Raw genomic sequence first — 20726 nt, 5'->3', positions numbered from 1 at the left:
TTAGATAATGAACTTACTTGGATGAAGGAGATCATCTTCAATTTCTTATTTAATTGTTTTGTAACATTAATATTGATTATATTACTTTCTTTTTAGAAAAAAATTATAAATTCAAACTATTAGCATAACAAAAATTCAAATATATTTTTGTAAAAAACATAACATAATAGCTAATGTGTAATGTTAAGGAATGAGCACTTAATTTCTATTATGTAGAGTTATGCTCCTCCAAATCTTATTATTTCTTCTATTAATTTTAATAATTTATGAATAATCTTTAACAAAAGAAAAAATGCAGACACAATTTGGTAGAAATAATAATTCGGATTTTTTTTATCAAAAAAAAGAAAAAAATCATTAGCTGGGGCGTGGCATTCACGATAGAAACCAGCGCGTGGGAGTTGGTCTCCAAGGTGAACACAGCTTGTCCACGTGTGACCACTTTGGGCGCGAACATCATATTCGGTAATTTCAGTTGAACCACGCGAATATTTCCCCCAAATAAAATGGCCGATAAGAGTTAAAACGACGCCGTTACGACCTGACTACGATGAAAACAACGTAAGCTCAGCGTGTCCCAATTCCCCGAACTTTTCCACAAACTACGTGTGAAAATTCCACACAAGAGGCTCGAAAGACCGACCAAGAGTCAAGACCATGATCTTACTGACTCTTGTTACTATATATCCATGGTGTTTTTCGTATTTATATTTATTTTTTAAATAATAAAAAAGCGATTTTTTCAATACCATTTCAGTTTTCAACTACAGTTTTTTCTGTACTGTATTTTGTTTTATTCACTCTTCTTTTCCACACCTTTCTTTAACTCCAAGCTTTTTCATACTCACAGTACTTTTTGTATTATTATATGATTGATTTGTATTAAAAAACTTGTATATTATAGAGAATCTTTAATACCCTTTTCGAGGCTTTCGTATTAATCATCATGTATTGTGTAGATAACGTTGATTGTTAATAAAACTCTGTACTTTTTTCCTTATTTTGCTGGAATACGAATTATTTCACTTTCTTTTTCCCTTAAACACGATTCCTCGAAGTAATTTTGCTTGAATCATTGTAACCCAGATCAGCAAAAGCTTCGTAGTTTGGTGGGTAGTCGTTTTTTTTCTGAAGTTCTATAAGCTGGAATCTTGATCTCTCTGAAGGAGGATATGGGTTCTCGTTCTCGGGAGTCTCGTCCGTGGACTTTAGATGGTTTAATAAGAGCTTTTATTGATCTTGCTGTGGCTTATTTTCTGCTATGTGTATCGACTTTTGTGTTCTTTGCGGCCAGGTTTTTGAGTATGGTGGGGTTGGAATTGCCATGTCCTTGTGATGGGTTTTTGGGGTACCAAAATGGCGATTATTGCTGGCACAGTTTGCTTATCGATTGGCCTATTAGAAAGATCTATGATGTTCAGATGAGTGCGAGGAGTAAGTTCCCTTTTGATTTGGTTTGGTCTCGACTTAGTGAAAGCAACTCCAACAAGAAGAAGTTGCTTGGAAATGGGTTTGTTGAATTGGAAAGCGAAGCATGCTCTAGTTCATTTTCGAGTTCTGGAGTTCAAAATCTGGTTGATAGAGAAAATGGGTTTGACTCTAAGGGAAAGAGGCTTGTGAATTTAAAGCAAAGGCATGGATTTCGGAGGCGTAGGAGGGCTACTCTTGGATATGGAAAATTTGCCCCTGTTTTCCCAAATGATATTTTGTCCTCGGTTGCTAGTGTTGTCCCTTCTCCTTGTGATTGCAGAGAAATGAAAAAAGAATATGGTCCACAAGGTATTTGTGAAATATCTCAACTTGTTCATTTGTGATATTACTAGAATATTAGTGGCGATTACTGATTGAATATGAAACTTTTAGAGTTTTTCTCTGCTAAATTTAATGTTTTCTTATTTGCTTTGCTAGTAGGTTTGAAAATTTCGTTTCGTAAGTCAAAAGGCTAAGATTCTTCTACATTTAAAATGGGTTGACTATGAAACTTGAAGCTGTACATGGTTTAATAAGAACTGAAATTTTTGTTTTGAAGGTCAAAAAGCTTAGATCCTTTGACATTTTAAAGTGGGTTGTATTTGAAACTTGAATTTGTAGGTTGGGGAATAAACTTTTTTGGGCTTTAGGTATAACATGTTTAGATAGTGTTACTGATTCTTTCTGATATTTGTGATTATGTTTAGATGATGTAAATGCACCAATTGGAAATTACAAAAGTGAGAGGACTTGCCATAGTTTTGAATTGAGTGGATCATTTGGTGACAGTAATGACACTTACGAGCAGCATCCGATTTGCTCTGATAAATTCATTAGTGTTACAGAAGAAAAGAGAGACGTTGCTGAATCTGAATATGATAAAGTCAGGATGTTGGAGCGAGCTCTAGAAGAAGAGAAAGCTGCTTGTCTTGCTCTTTACCTTGAACTGGAGAAAGAGAGAGCTGCTGCTGCAAGTGCTGCGGACGAAGCAATGGCAATGATATCCCGGCTTCAGAAAGATAAGGCATCAATGGAATTCGAAGCCAGACAGTGTCTGAGGATGATAGAGGAAAAATTTGCTTATGATGAAGAAGAGATGGACATTTTGAAAGAGATTCTTGTTAAGAGGGAGAGGGAGAATCATTTTTTGGAGAAAGAAGTTGAGACATATAGGCGTATGAGCTTTACAGGAGACGAGCAAGCGCAGGGTGATTTTAGTGAGACATTGGAAGAATGGGGACAAAGGCCTTTATCTTCACATTATTCAAATCCAGATCCACAACTAATGCTGCACATGACAGTCGATACTAAATCTGGCTATAACCATATGGAAAATGATGCAGATTTTCTTTCAAGCCACGAGGTTCCAATTGTTGAGGAGCCAAGCCATTCTAATGGACATGATTTGATTGACAAAACAGTACTTTTAGTAGGGAAAGAAAGGGAACAACAAGAAAGTTTAATATGCCAAGACGTGACAGCTGAAGCACCCCAGCCTTATACTGGTGATGAGAAAACATTATATTGCGACGAAGAAGAGCTACAGAAAAATGAAATGCCTAAGAACCATGTTGATCACAATATGTCTAATTAGGCGGCTGAAGGTAGAAGTGAAAGATAACCAAATTGTTTTTAACCCCGAAAGAAAAATCCTGAAAATTCGGAAAATGGAAAATGTACCAATTCTGGATATGCAAAAACTTTCATGTGGATTTGAGAACTCTTTTTTTTTTGCAGTTAGCAGTAACATTGAAATTTGAGACTTGAGATTGGATGGGATAGAGGAAGGCCATGGCTAGTGAAAAACAAAAAAAGAATCCATTTTCTAAGCAAAATAGGAAGATGGGTTGTAAAACATCTCGAACAGTCTTCAACTTCTAAGGTAAAGTCTTTACATTTAGCATGTATATTGCACTTTCTTAAGTATCTATTGCATGATTTATTTCGATTATTTGAGAACTCTTTTGTTGCATGTTTTAAAATAGTTTGCACAGCAATGCTATGTAAGAAAATGATTGAATAGGATTTGATTCTTCGTATTGTAGACAAAGACAAGATGGTATGACATCTTAAAATTGGCCAAACTCAATAACATTAGGGATTAGGAGAGTTTCCAAGCCAAAATAAAAAAAGATTGTGTAATGTTTCCAACTAACAATGAATAAACAAAACATTAATTTCCATGTTACAGAGGTTATATATATGTATATATAATCTATTCATAGGAGATCTAATATGGTGGTGAAATGCAGTTCTGCATATTGTTGAAAGAGTAAGGTTACTGAAGTTATTCTAACCTGAAAAAGCTTGTTTCCTTTGTATCTGATTTTCTTATGTTATTTATGTTAATGTTCCATATTGATCTGTTGACAAAAGTCCTGTAGCCCTGGGATCTAGTGATGAAAGTGTTTCAAGACCTAATAATTATGTCATCACTGGTTTTCTTCCCCATCTTTCAATTGTTCATTCCCTGGCACTTGTTAAACATTTTTTCCTTGGGCTATAATGTTGTTGAAGTACAACTATTTCTTTTTGATAATGTCTGCTATTATTCTCAATGGCCTCAAAATTACTAGTTAGATCCAACATATAATGCAATGCAAAAGATTAAAACTTTGTACTCACTCATAAGTGCTATCATTATGGCTAAACTTTTTCAAATCAACAATGGAAACCACAATAGTTATGATTCAAAATCCTACTCATAACTCATAACTTATTATGTCACAATAGTTATATGATCCCTAAAATTAACCTACTTATTTTGTAGGTGAAAAAAAAAAGAATTGCTGCAAGAATTAACCTTGGGAATCCTATGAAGAAGATTCTCCTGAAATCATGTACAGTAACCTCTATGTACGGTTGATGGTTTAGTTATCTGTAAATTCAACATATGAGACAACATTAATTGGCATTTTTAGTTGGGTGCTTTTAGTTTTGAAGTTTATATTGATATGTAGTGTAGTATGTGTATATATTTTTAGTACAATTCCCTTATAAAGGTTTCACTTTAAGTCTTATTGGTGGGGTTCTCAGTATTCTCGACCTTTGAATAGTTTTCAGCGCAATTTTTTTGAATGACTGTGTATATTGCAATTGTTTAGAGAATCCTGCAAATTTTTAAAAAATTCAGAATAGTTTACAATACTGAAAACTAGGTTCAAACATGTTATTTTTCACGTGCATAAAAAAAAATTTAGTCACAGGTTTAACATGTTTAAATCAAGTTTTTGGTATTGTAAAATATTCAAAATTTTCTAAAAATCGCGTTAATGTTCTAAATAATTACAATATACACGGTCATAAAAAAAAATCGCACCAAAAATCATTCACAAGTAGAAAACACTAGCCTGGAGAATTCCCTTGTATTTTTATACATGTCTCTTCAACCTTTATAAATATATGTGATGATCTGAATAAATTTGGGGTCAGAAGGCTTTAAAGCTTTGTTTTTAATCGATCTGTCCCACAATGTCTTGTCTAGGCAGACAAAGAAAAGAAAAAAAATGACCAATGAATCAAACCCATTATTGATATTTTTTGGTACAAGAATTGATTGCCAAAACCAACGGTACAAAATGAAAATGGTTGCAATTATAGTCTCAAGCTTTATTTCTCTAAAAAATTCAAATAAAATTGAAAAAGATCAAATGTAGTGAACTAACTTTTTTGTTTTGGTATGTTGTCACTTTCATGTGTTCACCTTTAAATTATTTAATTTATTAGGAGAGCAATCAAAATGAAAATATTCATGTGTTGAGCCCTTGGGCACCAAACTTAATGTTAATAACTTTTGTGTACTGAAGTTTGACTGATTTGGTAGTAAAATATTCATAATAAATTGTATTGTTTGACTCAACAACAAAAAAAATTCATGTGATGTGCTACAAAAAAATGACACATTTGAAGTGATGAGATTTGTACTATGTTCCTCCTCAAGAAACATGCCTGTTCTATATGGTTTGATGTTCACTACAAATTTCCATAAATGTTGAAACCATAATGGTGGAAAAACATGCTTGTTCTATGGTTAATGCTCAATATAGTATACTAATGAAATTCTAAACCATGTAATTAAAATATAATTAGCATTAGGAAATATACACCATCTAATTAAAGGAGAAGTTGGGTTTGGTGGTGGATGACATCATTGTAACAATAAAAAAAAATTGAAAAATAATGGCTTGTGTGTTAGATTATATGGCACCTTTAATTTAGTGGTTGAAATTTTACAATTCATCACTTTAATCAATTAGCATTGCCACAACAAGGTATAGTTTACCAATACAATTTAATATTGGATATTATATAGGTTGTGTTTGTTGTTTTTGAATTTTTTAAATAAAAAAATGAAAACATTAATTTTATTTTTGTTTTTTATTTATAAAAAATAAAAATATGTTTGATAACTATTTTTATTTTTTGTTTTTAATAACAAAAAAAAAATAATAAATACATTTGATAACTTTTATTTTTATTTTTTTGTTTAAAAATATTAAATGATGTGCTGATTTGAAGAAGAGAAGAAAAAAAGTAACTAAAAATTGAAAAACCGTTTGAAAAAATTTTGAAAGTGAAAATTTTTTATTTTCAAAATTTAATAAATTTTGTTTAAAATTTAAAAAAATAATAAATAGATAAAGTTACCAAACACTATTTTATATTTAATTTTCAAATTTTTAATTAATTAAATAAAAAACTATTTTTTTAATTGTTACCAAATGCCACCATTAAGTATTGATCCAATTTTTTAAAATTATGTTTTGTAATTCCACAATCCAATTTTTCAATTTGTAATTGACTCTTGGATATAAATAACGAGAATGTATATTTTTCCTCGAATTTTTTATTGAGAGGAAAATAGTTAAATCATTTTTACGAAATAAATTTTTTGATCGGAATGGAATATTCATCAAACCGAGAGACCCCTTAACTATATAAGGGGTTAATAGAACGAATCACACTTTTACTACTAAACTATACCCGCTACAATCATAGTATCTAATAACGCTCGATGCGTATTAATATAATTTAATATCAAATTTTACACAATTGAATTTGTAGGATAATAAATAATATCACTTACAATATGTTACATCAAACAGTGTTAACATTATCAATGCGTAAATAGCGATTCACTTTATTAAATTATAATATATGTAATTTTTATGTATGTATAAGATAATTTTATGATGACTCTAATATATTTGTATTAGTATAAGTACATACACTAAAACTCATTTTTGGTTCTGCTGCAGGCGTGACTCGATACTAAATTAAACTAATCTCCATGCACACTATTAGTCCCCAATAGCAATTTTCTTACTCAAAAGAGTGTCTTTTTTACCATCACATGCATGAAAATTGCCATATTCTACTTCTAAACTTTACAAGTCTTGTCCTCTTGTTTCTTTTTATTTTTTTTATTTTTTTACAATGGTCACAACTCACGAGCTACGAAAAAGTAACAAATATGCTTAAAATAAACTTTAATAATTAAAAAAAACAAAGTTTCTAGATTACGCAAAGTCACTATCTCCACACTAATTAAAAATTATACATTAAAAAAAAAGGTCGTTTTCTTAATCCTTTTAATATTGTTTTTCATTTTGTTATGATATATTGAAAATGAAGGGAATGAAGTTTCCTACTACTAGGGGATCATTATACCTATCTATGAAATATACCCATATTTTAAAAAATAAAAACAAATAAATTTAGTGGAAATCCCCAATAATTTTGGGCTCAATAAAATTGTGTTTTTCATTATTTGAGAGAGTACAATAATTTTGTTATATATGTTCTTACTTTTTGTTTTAGTATCAAGTAGAGTAGACATGATTTAGAGACCTTCATCATAGGTGTGTATTTGTGGGTTAGTACTATAGACATTGTGATGTGACTTGTTTTAACATTATTATCTATTTTCTTCTAACATGTTCTCTAAATAATTTTTTAAAAAAAATCATACAAAGAAAGTGATTTATTTTCCTAAAAAAAAAAAAATACAAAAACAAAGAGGTTTATACATGGGTGTTGTTACTATTATTTGTAGTTGTTATTTAATAAATACTAATTAGAATTAACGTGCAATGCACGTTTGTTTAGTTTTAAAGTTGTAAACATTGTCTATAAATTTAATAAAATATAGTTTAGTATTTTTTAAATATATATTTATATAGGACAATTCTCTTATAAGGATTTTACTTTAACTTCTATCAGTGAGGCTTTTAGTATTATCGATCCGTGAATAATTTTCGGCACAATTTTTTTTATGACCGTGTATATTGTAGCTATTTAGAGCATCCTGCACATTTTCAGAAAATTTCGAATTGTTTACAGTTCCGAAAACTAAGTTCAAACATGTTGCACGCGTGACTAATTTTTTTATGCGCGTAGAAAACATGTTTGAACCTAGTTTTCGATACTGTAAACTATTCGGAATTTTCTGAAAATTTGCAAGATGCTCTAAATATATTGTTGACGCGGTTCTTCACCAACATGTAATTAAGAAAAGAAAGAGGAAGGGATTAGTGCTTATGTTGAACCGAAATAGATGAATGATCTTGGAAATGAGGTGGTGACACAAAATACGTTTTTTTAGGTGGTTCAAAGGTTAAAATCCTTCTACTCCACCAGTCAATATTATTGCTATATACTGGGTATTCTTTTACAGGATATTTTTTACATAATAGAGTCCAACCCTTTGCAACTCCCAGGGTCTCCATATTTATAGGAGAAGGCACCTGGGAGTTGGTAAGAAAGCATCCCGTGACCTTCTTACTTATCATGTCAACTCTGTGACATTCATGATTAATTCCTAAACCTGACACATAAGTGTAGTCAAACCAATAGGTAAGGGGATAATGGGTCGCACGGCCCAACCCAGTCGTGGGTGTCTGAATACGCACGTTCACGCTGCGTGTCCGAGAAGTCAGGGATATATCAGACACGTGATGTCTGATATATGCGCATTTACCTTGCGTGGTTGACTTTACAAAAGGTCACAGTTCCAACTCTAGCTCGTACCACGAGCTGGATGCTTACCTCGACGTGCGGCTTTCAGAGTCCAGACTCAGTCCTTAAGCAATCTTGGCGAACCCTTGGGTTACCTCGGGCTAAGGTGGTAGGATCTTATGATGGCAGCTCCGGTCTTGGGGATGTCCACGTGGTAGTCATGATTAGGCCGTATCTCGACTCGTTAATCAGCTCGTGGGAAAATCAGGCGTACATATATATAATATAATGAATTATAGTTCTATTGTATATATAAATATTTATATCAATAATATCTACACATATGACATCTAAATACAACGTTGACATAGATATATATTTACATGGCTACATGACATATATATATAAAATACAATAATATTTAAAAGGAAATTAATAATAGAAATAAAATAAGAATAGAAAAAGTCATAATGTAGACAGTAATATATATGCATAAATTATTTTTAGTTTCTAATGTATCTCACAATATTCTTTGTTGAATTTAATTTAAAAAAAAATTCAAATCAATAGATAAAATCAAGAATTTATGTTTATATAGAAGAGATACGAGTGTGGTAAGTTATAAATATTTTTATAAATTGGAATAATATGTAATCTACCTTTCAATTATTCTTTTTTTTTTTGCACGTGTATTTCACCTTTTTATAAATAAAAAAAGATAAAAAAAAGAGAGATGTCTTTCATATTCATTTGTCAAAAATTCCCATTTGTTTATTTGGGAAAAATCTCAACAAATCATTCCTTAAAAAAAAAGTTCATAATATTAACAAGAAAACATAAATAAAGGTGAAATGAACTTAGATTTGGGTCTTCTGCCCCCAAAAAAGGAAAAAGAAAAAGAAAAAAATCGTACATTTGGATGACTTTATTGCCAATGCCATCTTTTCTTTTTTCTTTTTTTTTTTAATTCACCTATATTTTTAACTAAATTATCATAAAATTAAAAATAAAATACACACATGCATTCTATTTTTTTTTTTAAATTAATCACAAAAATATCAATAAGTTGGGAAGTAAAAAAAAATTGACCAAAAACTTTATCATTCATTCATTTATTTGGGTTAATTTTTATAAAATTTTGATTGTTCAACATATAATTTGTTAATAAGAAAGAAAAGTATGTGAGTACATTAGATATTGTGTTATAAAAATAAGATTATTATTCAAGACTATATATGAAAAAAGTCTATTTATAATAAGATTTTTTTAAAAAGAAAAACTAAAAAAGGTTGAGAAAAAAAAAATCACATCTAATATTTTGCAACATTTCTATGAAGGTATGCACTAATTAATTATTTTATTTATAAAGTTAGGTCCTAAGGTAAGGATGATACCATCCTTCTAGCTAACTACTTTTTCTAATATGTAATTATTTCTATTTTTATTTTATATTATTTCAACTTTTAACATTTATTAATAATTAACAATTTCAACTATTTTTAATAATAATTAATATTAATAATAATTGATATTAGCTTCTATATATAGTCGCATATATTTAGCTGCCAAATTTCATATAATCCTCGATTATCAATTATCCAATATTCAAGCTGTTAACATTTATTAATAATCTTTATATAACTAATAATTTTTTTAATAAATATTATGAATAATCGACATGATCTTCTAAATATAGTTAGGATATATTTAATTTACACATCTTATGGTGTTGTTTGATAATATTTAAAAAAAATAGTTATTTATTTAATTAATTAAAAATTAGACAATTAAACATAAAATATTGTTTGATAACTCTTTTTTTATTTATTATTTTTTTTAAATTTAATTAAAATTTATTAAATTTTGAAAATAAAATTTGTTCACTTTCATAATTTTTTTTTAAACCGTTTTCGACTTTTAGTTTCTTTTTTTTCTTTTATTCTTCAAAGTAACACCTCATTTAATATTGTTAAACAAAAAATAAAAATAAAAATTATAAAAATTTATTATTTATTATTTTTAAAAACAAAAAACAAAAATATTTACCAAATGTATTTTTATTTTTTAAAAATAAAGAAACAAAAATAAAAATAATATTTCTATTTTTGAGTTTAAAAAATTCAAAAACAAAAATTTTACCAAACACAAATTATCTAGTTAATTTATAAAAAAGAGTTTTATTTTTTTTATGAAATTTGTACAATGTATCATTAATTTTTTTTGGGAAAGATATCACTAGTATTATCAGAGAAAATATTATCCAACCTTAATTAATTTTGGATTGTGAACTCCAAAAATAGTCTACAAAATCCACATTTTCATGGACTAAAATATAAATATGATAATTAGTAAATGAATTATTCTAAAAAAAAATGTCAAAAAAAAAGGTTTGGCAGCCACAGAATTATTCCATTATTATAATTTTAATAATAAAATAAATGTGGGACCCACCAAAGTCGTAATCAGACAACCGAAGTTTTTGCCCTTGGCAAAGGCGGCATATGTTCTAGAATCAGGCACAAGTAAACACAATCACCGACTCCTTCCGTCCACGTGGCACGAATCTAGTGGTCGATACCAATTTTAATTAGATGTTCTCACCGTTTATAAAAGAAACTTTCCCAAAAACTGATCGTAAAAACGAGACTGTTACTGCGTTAATGGCTCTGCGCGCGTAGCGTGTACCCTACCCCACCGAATCAACCAACGTCCGCCGTTAACTGACGGCCGACGTCAAAATATTTATAAAATAAAAAAAAAAAAGCTTTATTAAGAAGAAGTGGAAGGAATGAGCTGCAGAGTCCAACAGGTGACGGAGCCAAAAACCTGCCGTTGCACGCTACGTTCTCTCGTTTCGGCTCTTTGTAACGCTTTCGATAACGACGTGTCTTCTTCTTCTTCTTCTTCGTCTTCACTTTCAGTTTCAGTTTCGTTTGTATGATTTATTCTCTCTCTTCCTCTGCAACGTTTCTCTCTCTCTTCATTTCTTGGCATTGACAAAGGAGGAGAGAGAATCAATGCCGTTTTAGTCAGAAGCTTACGCGATTCGCTGTCTTCTCTTATTGCTATCATATTCCTCTTTCACCGATTTTTTTTTATTATTATTATTGGATCGAATTCTGAATCTGGATTTTTATGGCTTCATTCTGCGAATGTGGTTGGTTTGACGCAATTTGGCTCGGATTGATGATGATCGGGTTTTGATAATTCGAGATTCGTTTCGAACCAGTCGTGGTGTGCCGGATTTTTGTCGTATTCAATTGTACTCGGTTAGATTAAATCTTGGTGAGTTTTCGTCGTTTTTTGTTTAGTATTGGATTTAGAATATTCTGGATCTTGATACGTATGCTTAAATCAAACGCCGGATTTTTGTTTGGTTTTTATTGTGTTTTTGACGATTGGTTTTGTTTGCAGATGTAATCGGCGATCCTAATTTTAACCTACATTAGATACAATGCCAGGTATGTATATGGAAGCCTGTAGCTAACAAAATTGAGCTTTAATGTTGATTATTTTTCCGGTGTTATTGATTGTTTGTTTGGTTGTTAATCAGGAGAAGTAGTTTTTGCTCAAGAAGATGAAAAGTCTAGGACTTTTGAAATTGAGACATCTGAAGATGAGAGGAGGAGGTCTCGTGGCAGTGGCAGATCTCTTAAGAAAAAGACTATGAATGCTTCCATGAAATTGACTCAGACCCTTAGAAAGCGCGGTAAAAAAGTCGCAAATTGTCGGTACGCTTCAATTTCAATTGAAGATGTTCGAGATTCGGAGGAAGAAGAAGCTGTGAATGCGTTTCGCGAGACGCTGCTTACAAAAGACCTGCTCCCATCACGTTTTGATGATTACCACACAATGCTGAGGTAGGATCGTGATTGTACTCTTTGCCAAAAGAAAAATATTAACATACTAATGATTGACGGATAAAGATGCTGTTCGTTTCAAATTTGTGAAACTGCGGATGGCATAAGAGCACTTGAGAGTGGAGATAATATAAGGCAGAAGCAATGAATTGTAGAGTTTTCTAGTAGTGAAGATGTTTGCTTTCTGTTAAATTTCAACATCGTTAACATTTATATATCCCTATAATTGAAAGAGCATAAGAATTCTTCAAGAGTGGAAAGTAACCTAATTTACACTATTGAGCTTGATTCTTTGAGTACCATAATACTTTTATATGATAGCAGTTAAGGCTCAAATTCCTGCAAATAAAGGAGATTGCAAGAAATAAAATTTCTACTATGTTTTTGGCTTGACTTAGGTTGCATAGGAGCATCCACTAACATGACCCTTGACATAGCCAAACAATACGCTTTTGCAGAGGATGCCCATGTATCTGGTCCTTACCTATGCACTTTTGTATTAATTCACTGTTCCAGTGCTTGCAACTTTTTTCCTTTAGGTTTGAGGTCTCTGACTCTTGCTAACTTTTGCTTGTTTACAATTAATGGGAAATCCTGATGCAGATTTCTGAGGGCAAGGAAGTTTGACATTGACAAAACTGTCCATATGTGGGTGGACATGCTTAACTGGAGGGAAGAGTACGGAGTAGATTCTATTGTAAAGGTAAAATGTGAAAGTGATGTTTCAACTGGTAGCTGATGCTTGTAGTCTTTGTTGGGACTAGACCTTGATTATTGCTGTAGTGATTATAAGCTTGTTGTTTATTATGTTCTAATTTTTAGTTTTAGTACAATGACCTTTGCCTGTAGCTTTGTTGGAATGTGGGACTAATCTCTGTTGCCGTTATCTGCTTGTTGTGTAATATTCCTATCTTTTAGTGCTAACACAGTGCTTTTACCTGTAGGATTTTGTATATGACGAGTATGAAGAAGTTCAGCGATTCTATCCTCATGGTTACCATGGTATAGACAAGGGGGGACGACCTGTTTATATTGAAAGACTAGGCAAAATTGAACCAAGCAAGTTAATGAATGTCACCACAGTAGACCGATTTTTGAAATATCATGTCCAGGGTTTTGAGAAAGCTTTTAGAGAGAGATTTCCTGCTTGTTCTGTTGCAGCTAAAAGACATATAGATTCTTCAACAACAATACTAGATGTCCATGGGCTGGTAATTTCTGAAAATAGCATTTTAGATATTATAGCTCTCTATGGGACCCTTGTTTATGTGAAATTATAATGCTTATATTTTTTTTTTCCTTTTTCGATGCAGAACTGGGTCAGCTTTGGTAAGCTTGCCCATGATCTTGTCATGCGCATGCAAAAAATTGATGGTGACAACTACCCTGAGGTTGGTATGCTTATTTATATGTGATACTAACAAAATTAAAATGTGAATTTAATTAGTTATTAATGATATTAGTTCATTCTCTACAGACATTACATCAGATGTTCATAGTCAATGCTGGCGGTGGATTCAAACTGCTATGGAATACCGCAAAAAGCTTTCTTGATCCAAAGACTACTGCAAAGATACATGTACGAACTTTCAAGTAAATTTTTTTTTCACTTTATCTTAACTTAGGAAGTTTTATTAAGTATTCTGAAATGCTATTCACTTGATTCCACAGGTTTTAGGAAACAGATTCCGAAACAGGTTGCTTGAGGTTATTGACTCAAGGTTGGTTATCTGACTTCTTGTGGCTTCATGGCATTGCAAAATTTGTTGTTTATGATTAGAATTTTTATTCTATCCTTATTTTTTGATATGGTTACAATACTTAGTTTTAGTATCTTTCTCATAAACAGCCAACTTCCGGATTTCCTGGGAGGAACATGCTCGTGTCCAAATAATGGTGGGTGTCTTAGATCTGACAAAGGACCTTGGAATGATCCAGATATTATGAAGGTATGATTCTCGCATGAAAACAACCCTTTTCGTTTATTGATGTTTAAGAAATAAGACAAAAGATACGAACTTTGTACTCATTTTGACAAATGGATTTTTTTCATGCTCGATCTTACATTTTCTCCATCTCACTCTTCTTTGCAGCTGGTACACATTGGAGAAACAATGTATATAAGAAAAATTATAGGATCGTCTGATGGTGAAGATCTGAGTATCAAGTTGCTGCCTTCTAAGGTGACTTTTTAATGAATCAACAATTGATGTCATAAAAAAAGTTTTAGATCTTTTTTGTTTCTGCATTTTCTTAATTACCTGCTTTTTTACAGGTTTCCAATGGTGAAATAATATCTTCTTCCAGGTTGGGAGCGGACATGAGTTCAAGTGCATATGGCATTAGGCAACCAATGCTTCTTCCTAATAAAGTAAAGTTGTTGCAAATCTTTATTCTTCTCACTTTTCTTTCTTCTTCAACTCCTGTAATAATGGACATCTTAAGAAAATCTTCAATGCATTGCCAATTTCTTGTGCTAATGTTATAATTTAGCTACTTCATCAATATGTCATAATGTTTATTCTAATATTTGTCTCAGGAAAGGATGAGTGACTCCACATCTGTAAGCAGGCCAGTTGAAACAGGAAACACTTCTGCAAGTACCGAAGTTGCTGGTCCAAGTTCGACAAGTATGTAATCTCATTTATAATCAAAGTCTTCGAAGTTTGCTTGAGGCACTGTGGCTGCTATGTTGCAATTCATGCCTTTTAGCTGCTTCCATAGTCCTTTCTTATAAAGTAATACCAGATTACTTGATAAAATAGAAAAGAAACGACATTGAGAAAAATAAATAAATAGTGTGGCATGACTAAGATTGGCCATATGCCATATTCAGTATGTTTTTGTTCTCTTTCTGATTGCACTATCTCTTCCTTCTGTCCACTGAGCTCTTATCTAAAGATGTTTCGATATCTTCCTGCAACAGATGATTCGATGACTAATGTTGCCCCAAGAAGGCCACTGGAGAATTTCGCTTCCTATGCAGCAAGTTCTGCATTTCACTTCATAGTCCATGTATTAACATGTATATATTTAATTTTCCCAAAGCTGGGAAGAATATTTACATTACAACAACCAGAGAGACAGTTAGATATCCCAAGCCCAACACCATCATTTGCAGATTCAAGTGCTCAGGAGCGGGCCACTGCACAGGCTATAGAAGTGGATCCACTCTGGCAGAGGCTGCAGCAGCTGGAAACTGTTGTCACCGAGCTTATTAACAAACCTAATAGAATACCTCAAGAGAAAGAGGATATGCTTGATGAATCACTGAGTCGAATTAGATCGATAGAATACGACTTACAAAAGACGAAAAGAGTGAGATAACTTTCTTTGCTCATAAAACCACAGGCTTTTTTTTTTTAAAGTATTTGGTTACCAACCCGAAGTTCCTTTTTTTGTAGGCACTACTTGCAACGGCATCAAAGCAAGTGGAACTTGCTGAGTCACTGGAAGGCTTTCAAGAAGACAGCTTCACTGTAAGATCCGATCCTATTCTTAGCCTTTGAATAGAGTAGCAGCCAATAAAATGAATTCCGAAACTCTGTTGATTATCAGCCAAGTTTTTTTTTTTTTTATGCAGTATGATTATCTTTTCCACATCATTGAAAAATATAGTCATTAGATTAATTTAAGGGCTTTATTTATAACAGGGAAGAAGCTCTTGTTGGCCGAGAAATAATTGCAAGTCTCATTGTGCGGACCAAGGAGGAAGATGAACACAATAACCCTAAGACACAACACAAATGAGATGTGAAATGACTGAGCCAAGTTAAATAAAGGATTGTCATTTAGGTAATTTTCTCTTAACATTATATCACTCCCATCTGCTCGTCCCTGATGCATACCCTCGTTTGATTCTCTTTTTTTTCACAGGTTCTTATATAGATTTTTTTAGATGGGGATTTTGGCTTGTTATATAAAAGCTGAAAATAGTTATTTACCTAATACCAAACAGAAGAACTTGTTCAGAGGATGGTTTCCTTTATCTTGAAGATTGGCGCACCGAGTGTGACTCACAAAGCTCAATATCCTTCCATTTTGATGTACATATACAATAATGTTTTCTTTTTTCTTTTTGTTTCTTTTGAACATACATAACATGCAACTTTACCTTGCATGCATTTGAATACCAATAGAAAGTTGACAAAAAGCAGAATTTTGTTGAATTTTTTTCATTCATTTTCTAATGGATATGTAATTTGGGTACAATGGATTTTTGTTTTAGGAGTGAAACTTTAAACTACACAAGTTAAAGAAAGAAATTTCTTTAAGAGTGATGATATGGGCGCGCAAAATATGAACCAAAACTAGTCATACATTAAAGTGTCAAAATTTAATAACCTCCTGTTTATTTTAAGTTTAGGGGGTGTTTGTTTTGAGTAATTGAGTTGTTTTGGAAAGTATAGATTGGTTGTTTGGTATGTGGTAAAGTAAAGATGAGAATGATAATCTAAATATCTTCCTATGTTTGCTTCAAATTTTAAGGCGTTAAAGTTAATAATTTGTATGAGCTCTACATGTATTTTAAGAGTAAAGTAAACTATTTTGTACACAAGAGTTTTAATATTACATCCATCCTAAGTTCTTCTACACTTTCTAAAGCAACTTAACTATTCAAAATAAACACCCCAAGAATAGAGGTAATATTAAAATCTTGTGTACAAAAGGGTTCACTTAACCCTTAAAATACATGTAGGGCTCACACAAATTATTAATTTTACCCTCTTACAATTTGAATCAAACATAGTAAGAAATCTAGATTCTCATTCGTATATTTACTTTACCTCGTAACAAAGACTCCCTAAGTATAATGTATTGCTACACATATCATTACTCAAACTTGAAGAGACATATGCTAGGAATCTTTACAGTAGCGTAACCATATATAGTCAAAGAATGTCATGACCTAAATATTTTTTTATAATATATATTTTGGGTAATTCTTTGGTAGGGCTCTCAAAAAGAGCCCTACCGTAGGGCTCTTTTGTGTTTCTCAACCTTTGAATAGTTTTCGGCGCGATTTTTTTTTATGACCGTGTATATTGTAGTTATTTAGAGCATCCTGCAAATTTTCAGAAAATTCTGAATAATTTACAGTGCCGAAAACTAAGTTCAAACATATTATTTTCCACGCGCATAAAAAAATTAGTCACGTATGCAATAATCAGTTTTCGGTACTGTAAATTATTCCGAATTTTATGAAAATTCGCAGTATGCTCTAAATAACTACAATATACACGGTCATAACAAAAAATCGCGCCGAAAACTGTTCAAAGATTGAGAAACACAAAAGAGTCTTACGGTAAGAGTCCTACCAAATAAATCCTGTATATTTTTACATTAAAAGAATTATTTAAAAATTGCCTTTTTAAATTAATATTTAAAATTCCGCCACTGTATCTTTAGTTAATAGGTTTCACTGTTAAATTTTGAGCACAAATTAGGCTTCTTTCTTAAGGTACTTCACCGTACAAAGTAAGAAAAAAAAAGTGACAAAGTGTTGTTATATCCACGTCAAGATTAGAATCTTCTTTTAAAGTTTTCTTCATCTCAAGCAAAGCATAATAATATTAATAATTGTGTAGTTACATTTATAATTGTTGAAAAAAGATTGAAGTAAATTACACAATCCAACAAGATAGTTTATAGGCACTCCACTCCAAGCAACTGAATTAATGTTTTTGTAAAATTATATCTTTGTCCCATAATATAGGAGCAGAAAAGTACATTTCCAAGCCAATAAAATGGTAGTCGTAAATCATATATTGTCATAACTATAATAATAGTCAAAAGTTAAAATAATTAAAAAATAAAAATAAAAAGTCCAAGAGTCATCATTGTCATTAATGATGATAATAATAATAATAACAATACCAGTATGAAATGAATACTTAGTCAGCTCTAAATGTACGGACAAGAATTAACGTCTCCGTCAAGTTAGTTAACGACTCTAATTTTCTCGTTATGTATAGACAGGTTAGCCCATAGAGTACGTAATAGGCCCAAAACCCAATGTTGTAATAATTGTAGTTGTACTTTCCTGCCAATTTACCCAACTTTTAAAAAATAAAATATTAGTTTGATAGAGTTCACATTCTGGTCCACTAATTTAGGACTGAGTACGGTTTGCTTTGGATAGTTTTTTCATATTATTAAATATAGAATACAGTTTTTGATTCAGATTGGTGCGATTTAAAAATTGATCGACCAAACTAATTAAAAAAAATTGACTGTTTTAGACCGTGATTTGGACCGACCAAACCGAAATTCATTTTTTTTCTATAATTTTTTAGAAAATTTTAGTTAAAAAATAAACTAAAAAAATTGGATGGTTAGAATCTATTTTTGTGCTTTTTTTTAAACATAGATACATAAAACATAATTACAAAGTTTAAAAATCTATAAGTATAACATAACATAACTTACATATATTTATAATTTCTGTCGGGTTCAATTCAAACTGGTCGGTACAAACTAATTTTTCAAATCGACTAAACCGCTAATAATTTTTTCAGTATTCGATTTAATTGGTTTTGATTTTTTCGATATTAAGAAAGCAAGTCGGTGTACTCAATTTTTGTTTTCAGTTTTTCAAATTTTATACTCGTTCATTCGCCAAATTGGCTCATCACACCTCATAAATGGGCCCAGCCCAGCCCAATTGGGGCCCACTAACCACACCACCTTCAACTACCGCCGCCACTACCACTACCACTACCACCACCTCCTTCCTCATCCACTTCCAATACAACTCTCTCTTATATAAAAGCTTTCGTTTTTTGTTTTTTGTGGAAATTCCAAATCTGAAATCGCTTCTTCCATTAATGGCAATGGCAACTACTCCACCACCGCCACCACCTGCGGCCGCGGCCTCCGTCTCCGGCAAGAAGCCCCAGCCCATTCCCTGGACGCACCAAGAGACGGTTCACCTGATCCAGGCCTACGAGGAGAAATGGTACTCGCTCAAGCGAGGACCTCTAAAGTCCAGTCAATGGGAGGAAGTTGCGGTCACCGTCGCCGCCAGATGCGGCTATGAATACACCGAACCTTCCAAGACTGCTATACAGTGCCGCCATAAGATGGAGAAGCTCCGCCAGCGTTACCGGGCTGAAAAGAACCGATTGATCCTCTCCGGAGTCTCCGTCTGGCCGTATTTTGATCTTATGAACCGGTTGGAACGTGGTCCGTTGCCTATCTCAGCTCGGCCGATGATCGCGCTTCCGTACCACCGTGATCGAGATCGAGAAGACGGTGAAGACGACGAAGACGAAGAGGAAGAGAACGATTCCGGAGATGAAGGTGAAGATGGCGATGTAATTCGTACCAAGTCTAGGAGCATCGATCACATTCTGAAGCGACCGACGACGGTGAATAGGTTCGCTGGGGAAGAGGAAAGAGGAAGAAACGTCAATGGTTTTTCTAGGGTTTGGGCTGAACCAGTAACGAAGAGGCCAAGGGAGACGGTGGTAGAGGAAGAAGAATACGGAGAAGACGATCTTGATGGCGATGAAGAGAGTAATGCGAAGGTTGAGTTTTTGGAGCGGCGGCGACGGAGGGAGAGGAAGAGAGAGGTGGTTCTGAAACTGGCGGCGGAGATAAGGGCATTTTCGGAAAGATTTGTTGGGATGGAGAGTATGAAAATGGAGATAATGAAAGATACAGAGCGGTGTAGAAGAGAAATGGAGACTAAGCGAATCGAAATGATTCTCCATTCACAGAACAAAATTGTTGATTCCATTACCAAGGCTTTTCGATTTTGAAGGTTCGTTATTATTATTATTATTATTATTTATTTTTTTCTAAAAGAAAATTAATAATAATAATAATCAATTTTTAATCGATTTTTAATTTCGAGAAGGAATAAAAGGTTGAATTGAAATGAAATGAATTTTTTACACGAATTGATGGATTAGATCTTATTTTCTATGTGTTTTTCTAACACTTTGGTAGATTGGAATATAGACCAAATGCTCTTATAGTTGTAGAAACTTAAATTTTAGAGCCAAATTAATTTCTGCAAGTTTGATTTTTTTTTTCTTTTCTTTTTTGGTACTTCTGTTAACTTTTGTAAATTTCATTTCGTTTTGATGAAAGTGAAAGGAATACTAACTAGAGTAAGATTTAGGAAAGAAGTGATTTTCAGATATTTTTCCAGTTTTCAAATGATTTTTTTTTTTTTGATAATAAAACTATTTTATAATCATAGAATTATGAGAAAATTTGGGATTATGTATTATGTAGTAGAGACTTCGGTAATCTGTAGTTTGAGAGTTGGTTGTATGCTTTGATTTGATTATTTAGATATTAGAACTTGTAAGGAAACCAAGAATTTCCTAATGACATAATTAGCTTATTTTTATTGTCCTAGCACAAGTTTAATTATTCGATCATTTGGCCAATTTAATTGTTGATCGAGATTTGAGTATTATGTATAGC

General features: G+C 32.1%; 3 protein-coding genes across 6 annotated transcripts; all 3 read left to right on the top strand.

The window, feature by feature from the left end:
• Nucleotides 1-756: 756 nt before the first annotated feature.
• LOC133783062 (uncharacterized) lies at nt 757-4490 on the top strand. Of its 2 annotated transcripts, XR_009870758.1 has the most exons (4): nt 757-1779; nt 2178-3074; nt 3208-3352; nt 4241-4490. XR_009870758.1 is itself a non-coding variant. In XM_062222600.1 (3 exons), exons 1-2 carry the CDS (start codon nt 1173-1175, stop codon nt 3062-3064), a joined length of 1494 nt encoding a protein of 497 aa, XP_062078584.1. In that variant the 5' UTR covers nt 757-1172; the 3' UTR covers nt 3065-3074; nt 3208-3357. The 2 variants fall into 2 exon arrangements, 1 of the variants encoding a protein (XP_062078584.1); XM_062222600.1 differs by lacking the exon at nt 4241-4490 and having other exon boundaries at nt 3208-3357.
• Nucleotides 4491-11126: 6636 nt separating this feature from the next.
• LOC133783044 (phosphatidylinositol/phosphatidylcholine transfer protein SFH9) lies at nt 11127-16567 on the top strand. Of its 3 annotated transcripts, none has more exons than XM_062222579.1 (16): nt 11127-11712; nt 11842-11888; nt 11981-12287; nt 12891-12990; nt 13232-13498; nt 13601-13678; nt 13765-13866; nt 13959-14008; nt 14137-14236; nt 14381-14470; nt 14563-14658; nt 14827-14917; nt 15214-15605; nt 15692-15766; nt 15941-16082; nt 16246-16567. In XM_062222579.1, exons 2-15 carry the CDS (start codon nt 11882-11884, stop codon nt 16004-16006), a joined length of 1821 nt encoding a protein of 606 aa, XP_062078563.1. In that variant the 5' UTR covers nt 11127-11712; nt 11842-11881; the 3' UTR covers nt 16007-16082; nt 16246-16567. The 3 variants fall into 3 exon arrangements, with proteins under 3 accessions (XP_062078563.1, XP_062078556.1, XP_062078569.1); XM_062222572.1 differs by having other exon boundaries at nt 11129-11712; nt 16164-16567; XM_062222585.1 differs by lacking the exons at nt 11127-11712; nt 11842-11888 and adding an exon at nt 12686-12763 and having other exon boundaries at nt 12114-12287; nt 16164-16567.
• Nucleotides 16568-18905: 2338 nt separating this feature from the next.
• LOC133783022 (trihelix transcription factor ENAP2) lies at nt 18906-20649 on the top strand. Its single transcript, XM_062222542.1, has one exon. The coding sequence runs from the start codon at nt 18932-18934 to the stop codon at nt 20048-20050; it is 1119 nt and encodes a 372-aa protein (XP_062078526.1). The 5' UTR covers nt 18906-18931; the 3' UTR covers nt 20051-20649.
• Nucleotides 20650-20726: the final 77 nt, after the last annotated feature.

Source organism: Humulus lupulus, chromosome 1, assembly GCF_963169125.1.
Source record: "Humulus lupulus chromosome 1, drHumLupu1.1, whole genome shotgun sequence".
Taxonomy (NCBI): Eukaryota; Viridiplantae; Streptophyta; class Magnoliopsida; order Rosales; family Cannabaceae; genus Humulus; species Humulus lupulus.
Note: the sequence above shows the minus strand (reverse complement) of the source record. Positions and strands in the feature narration are given on the sequence as shown.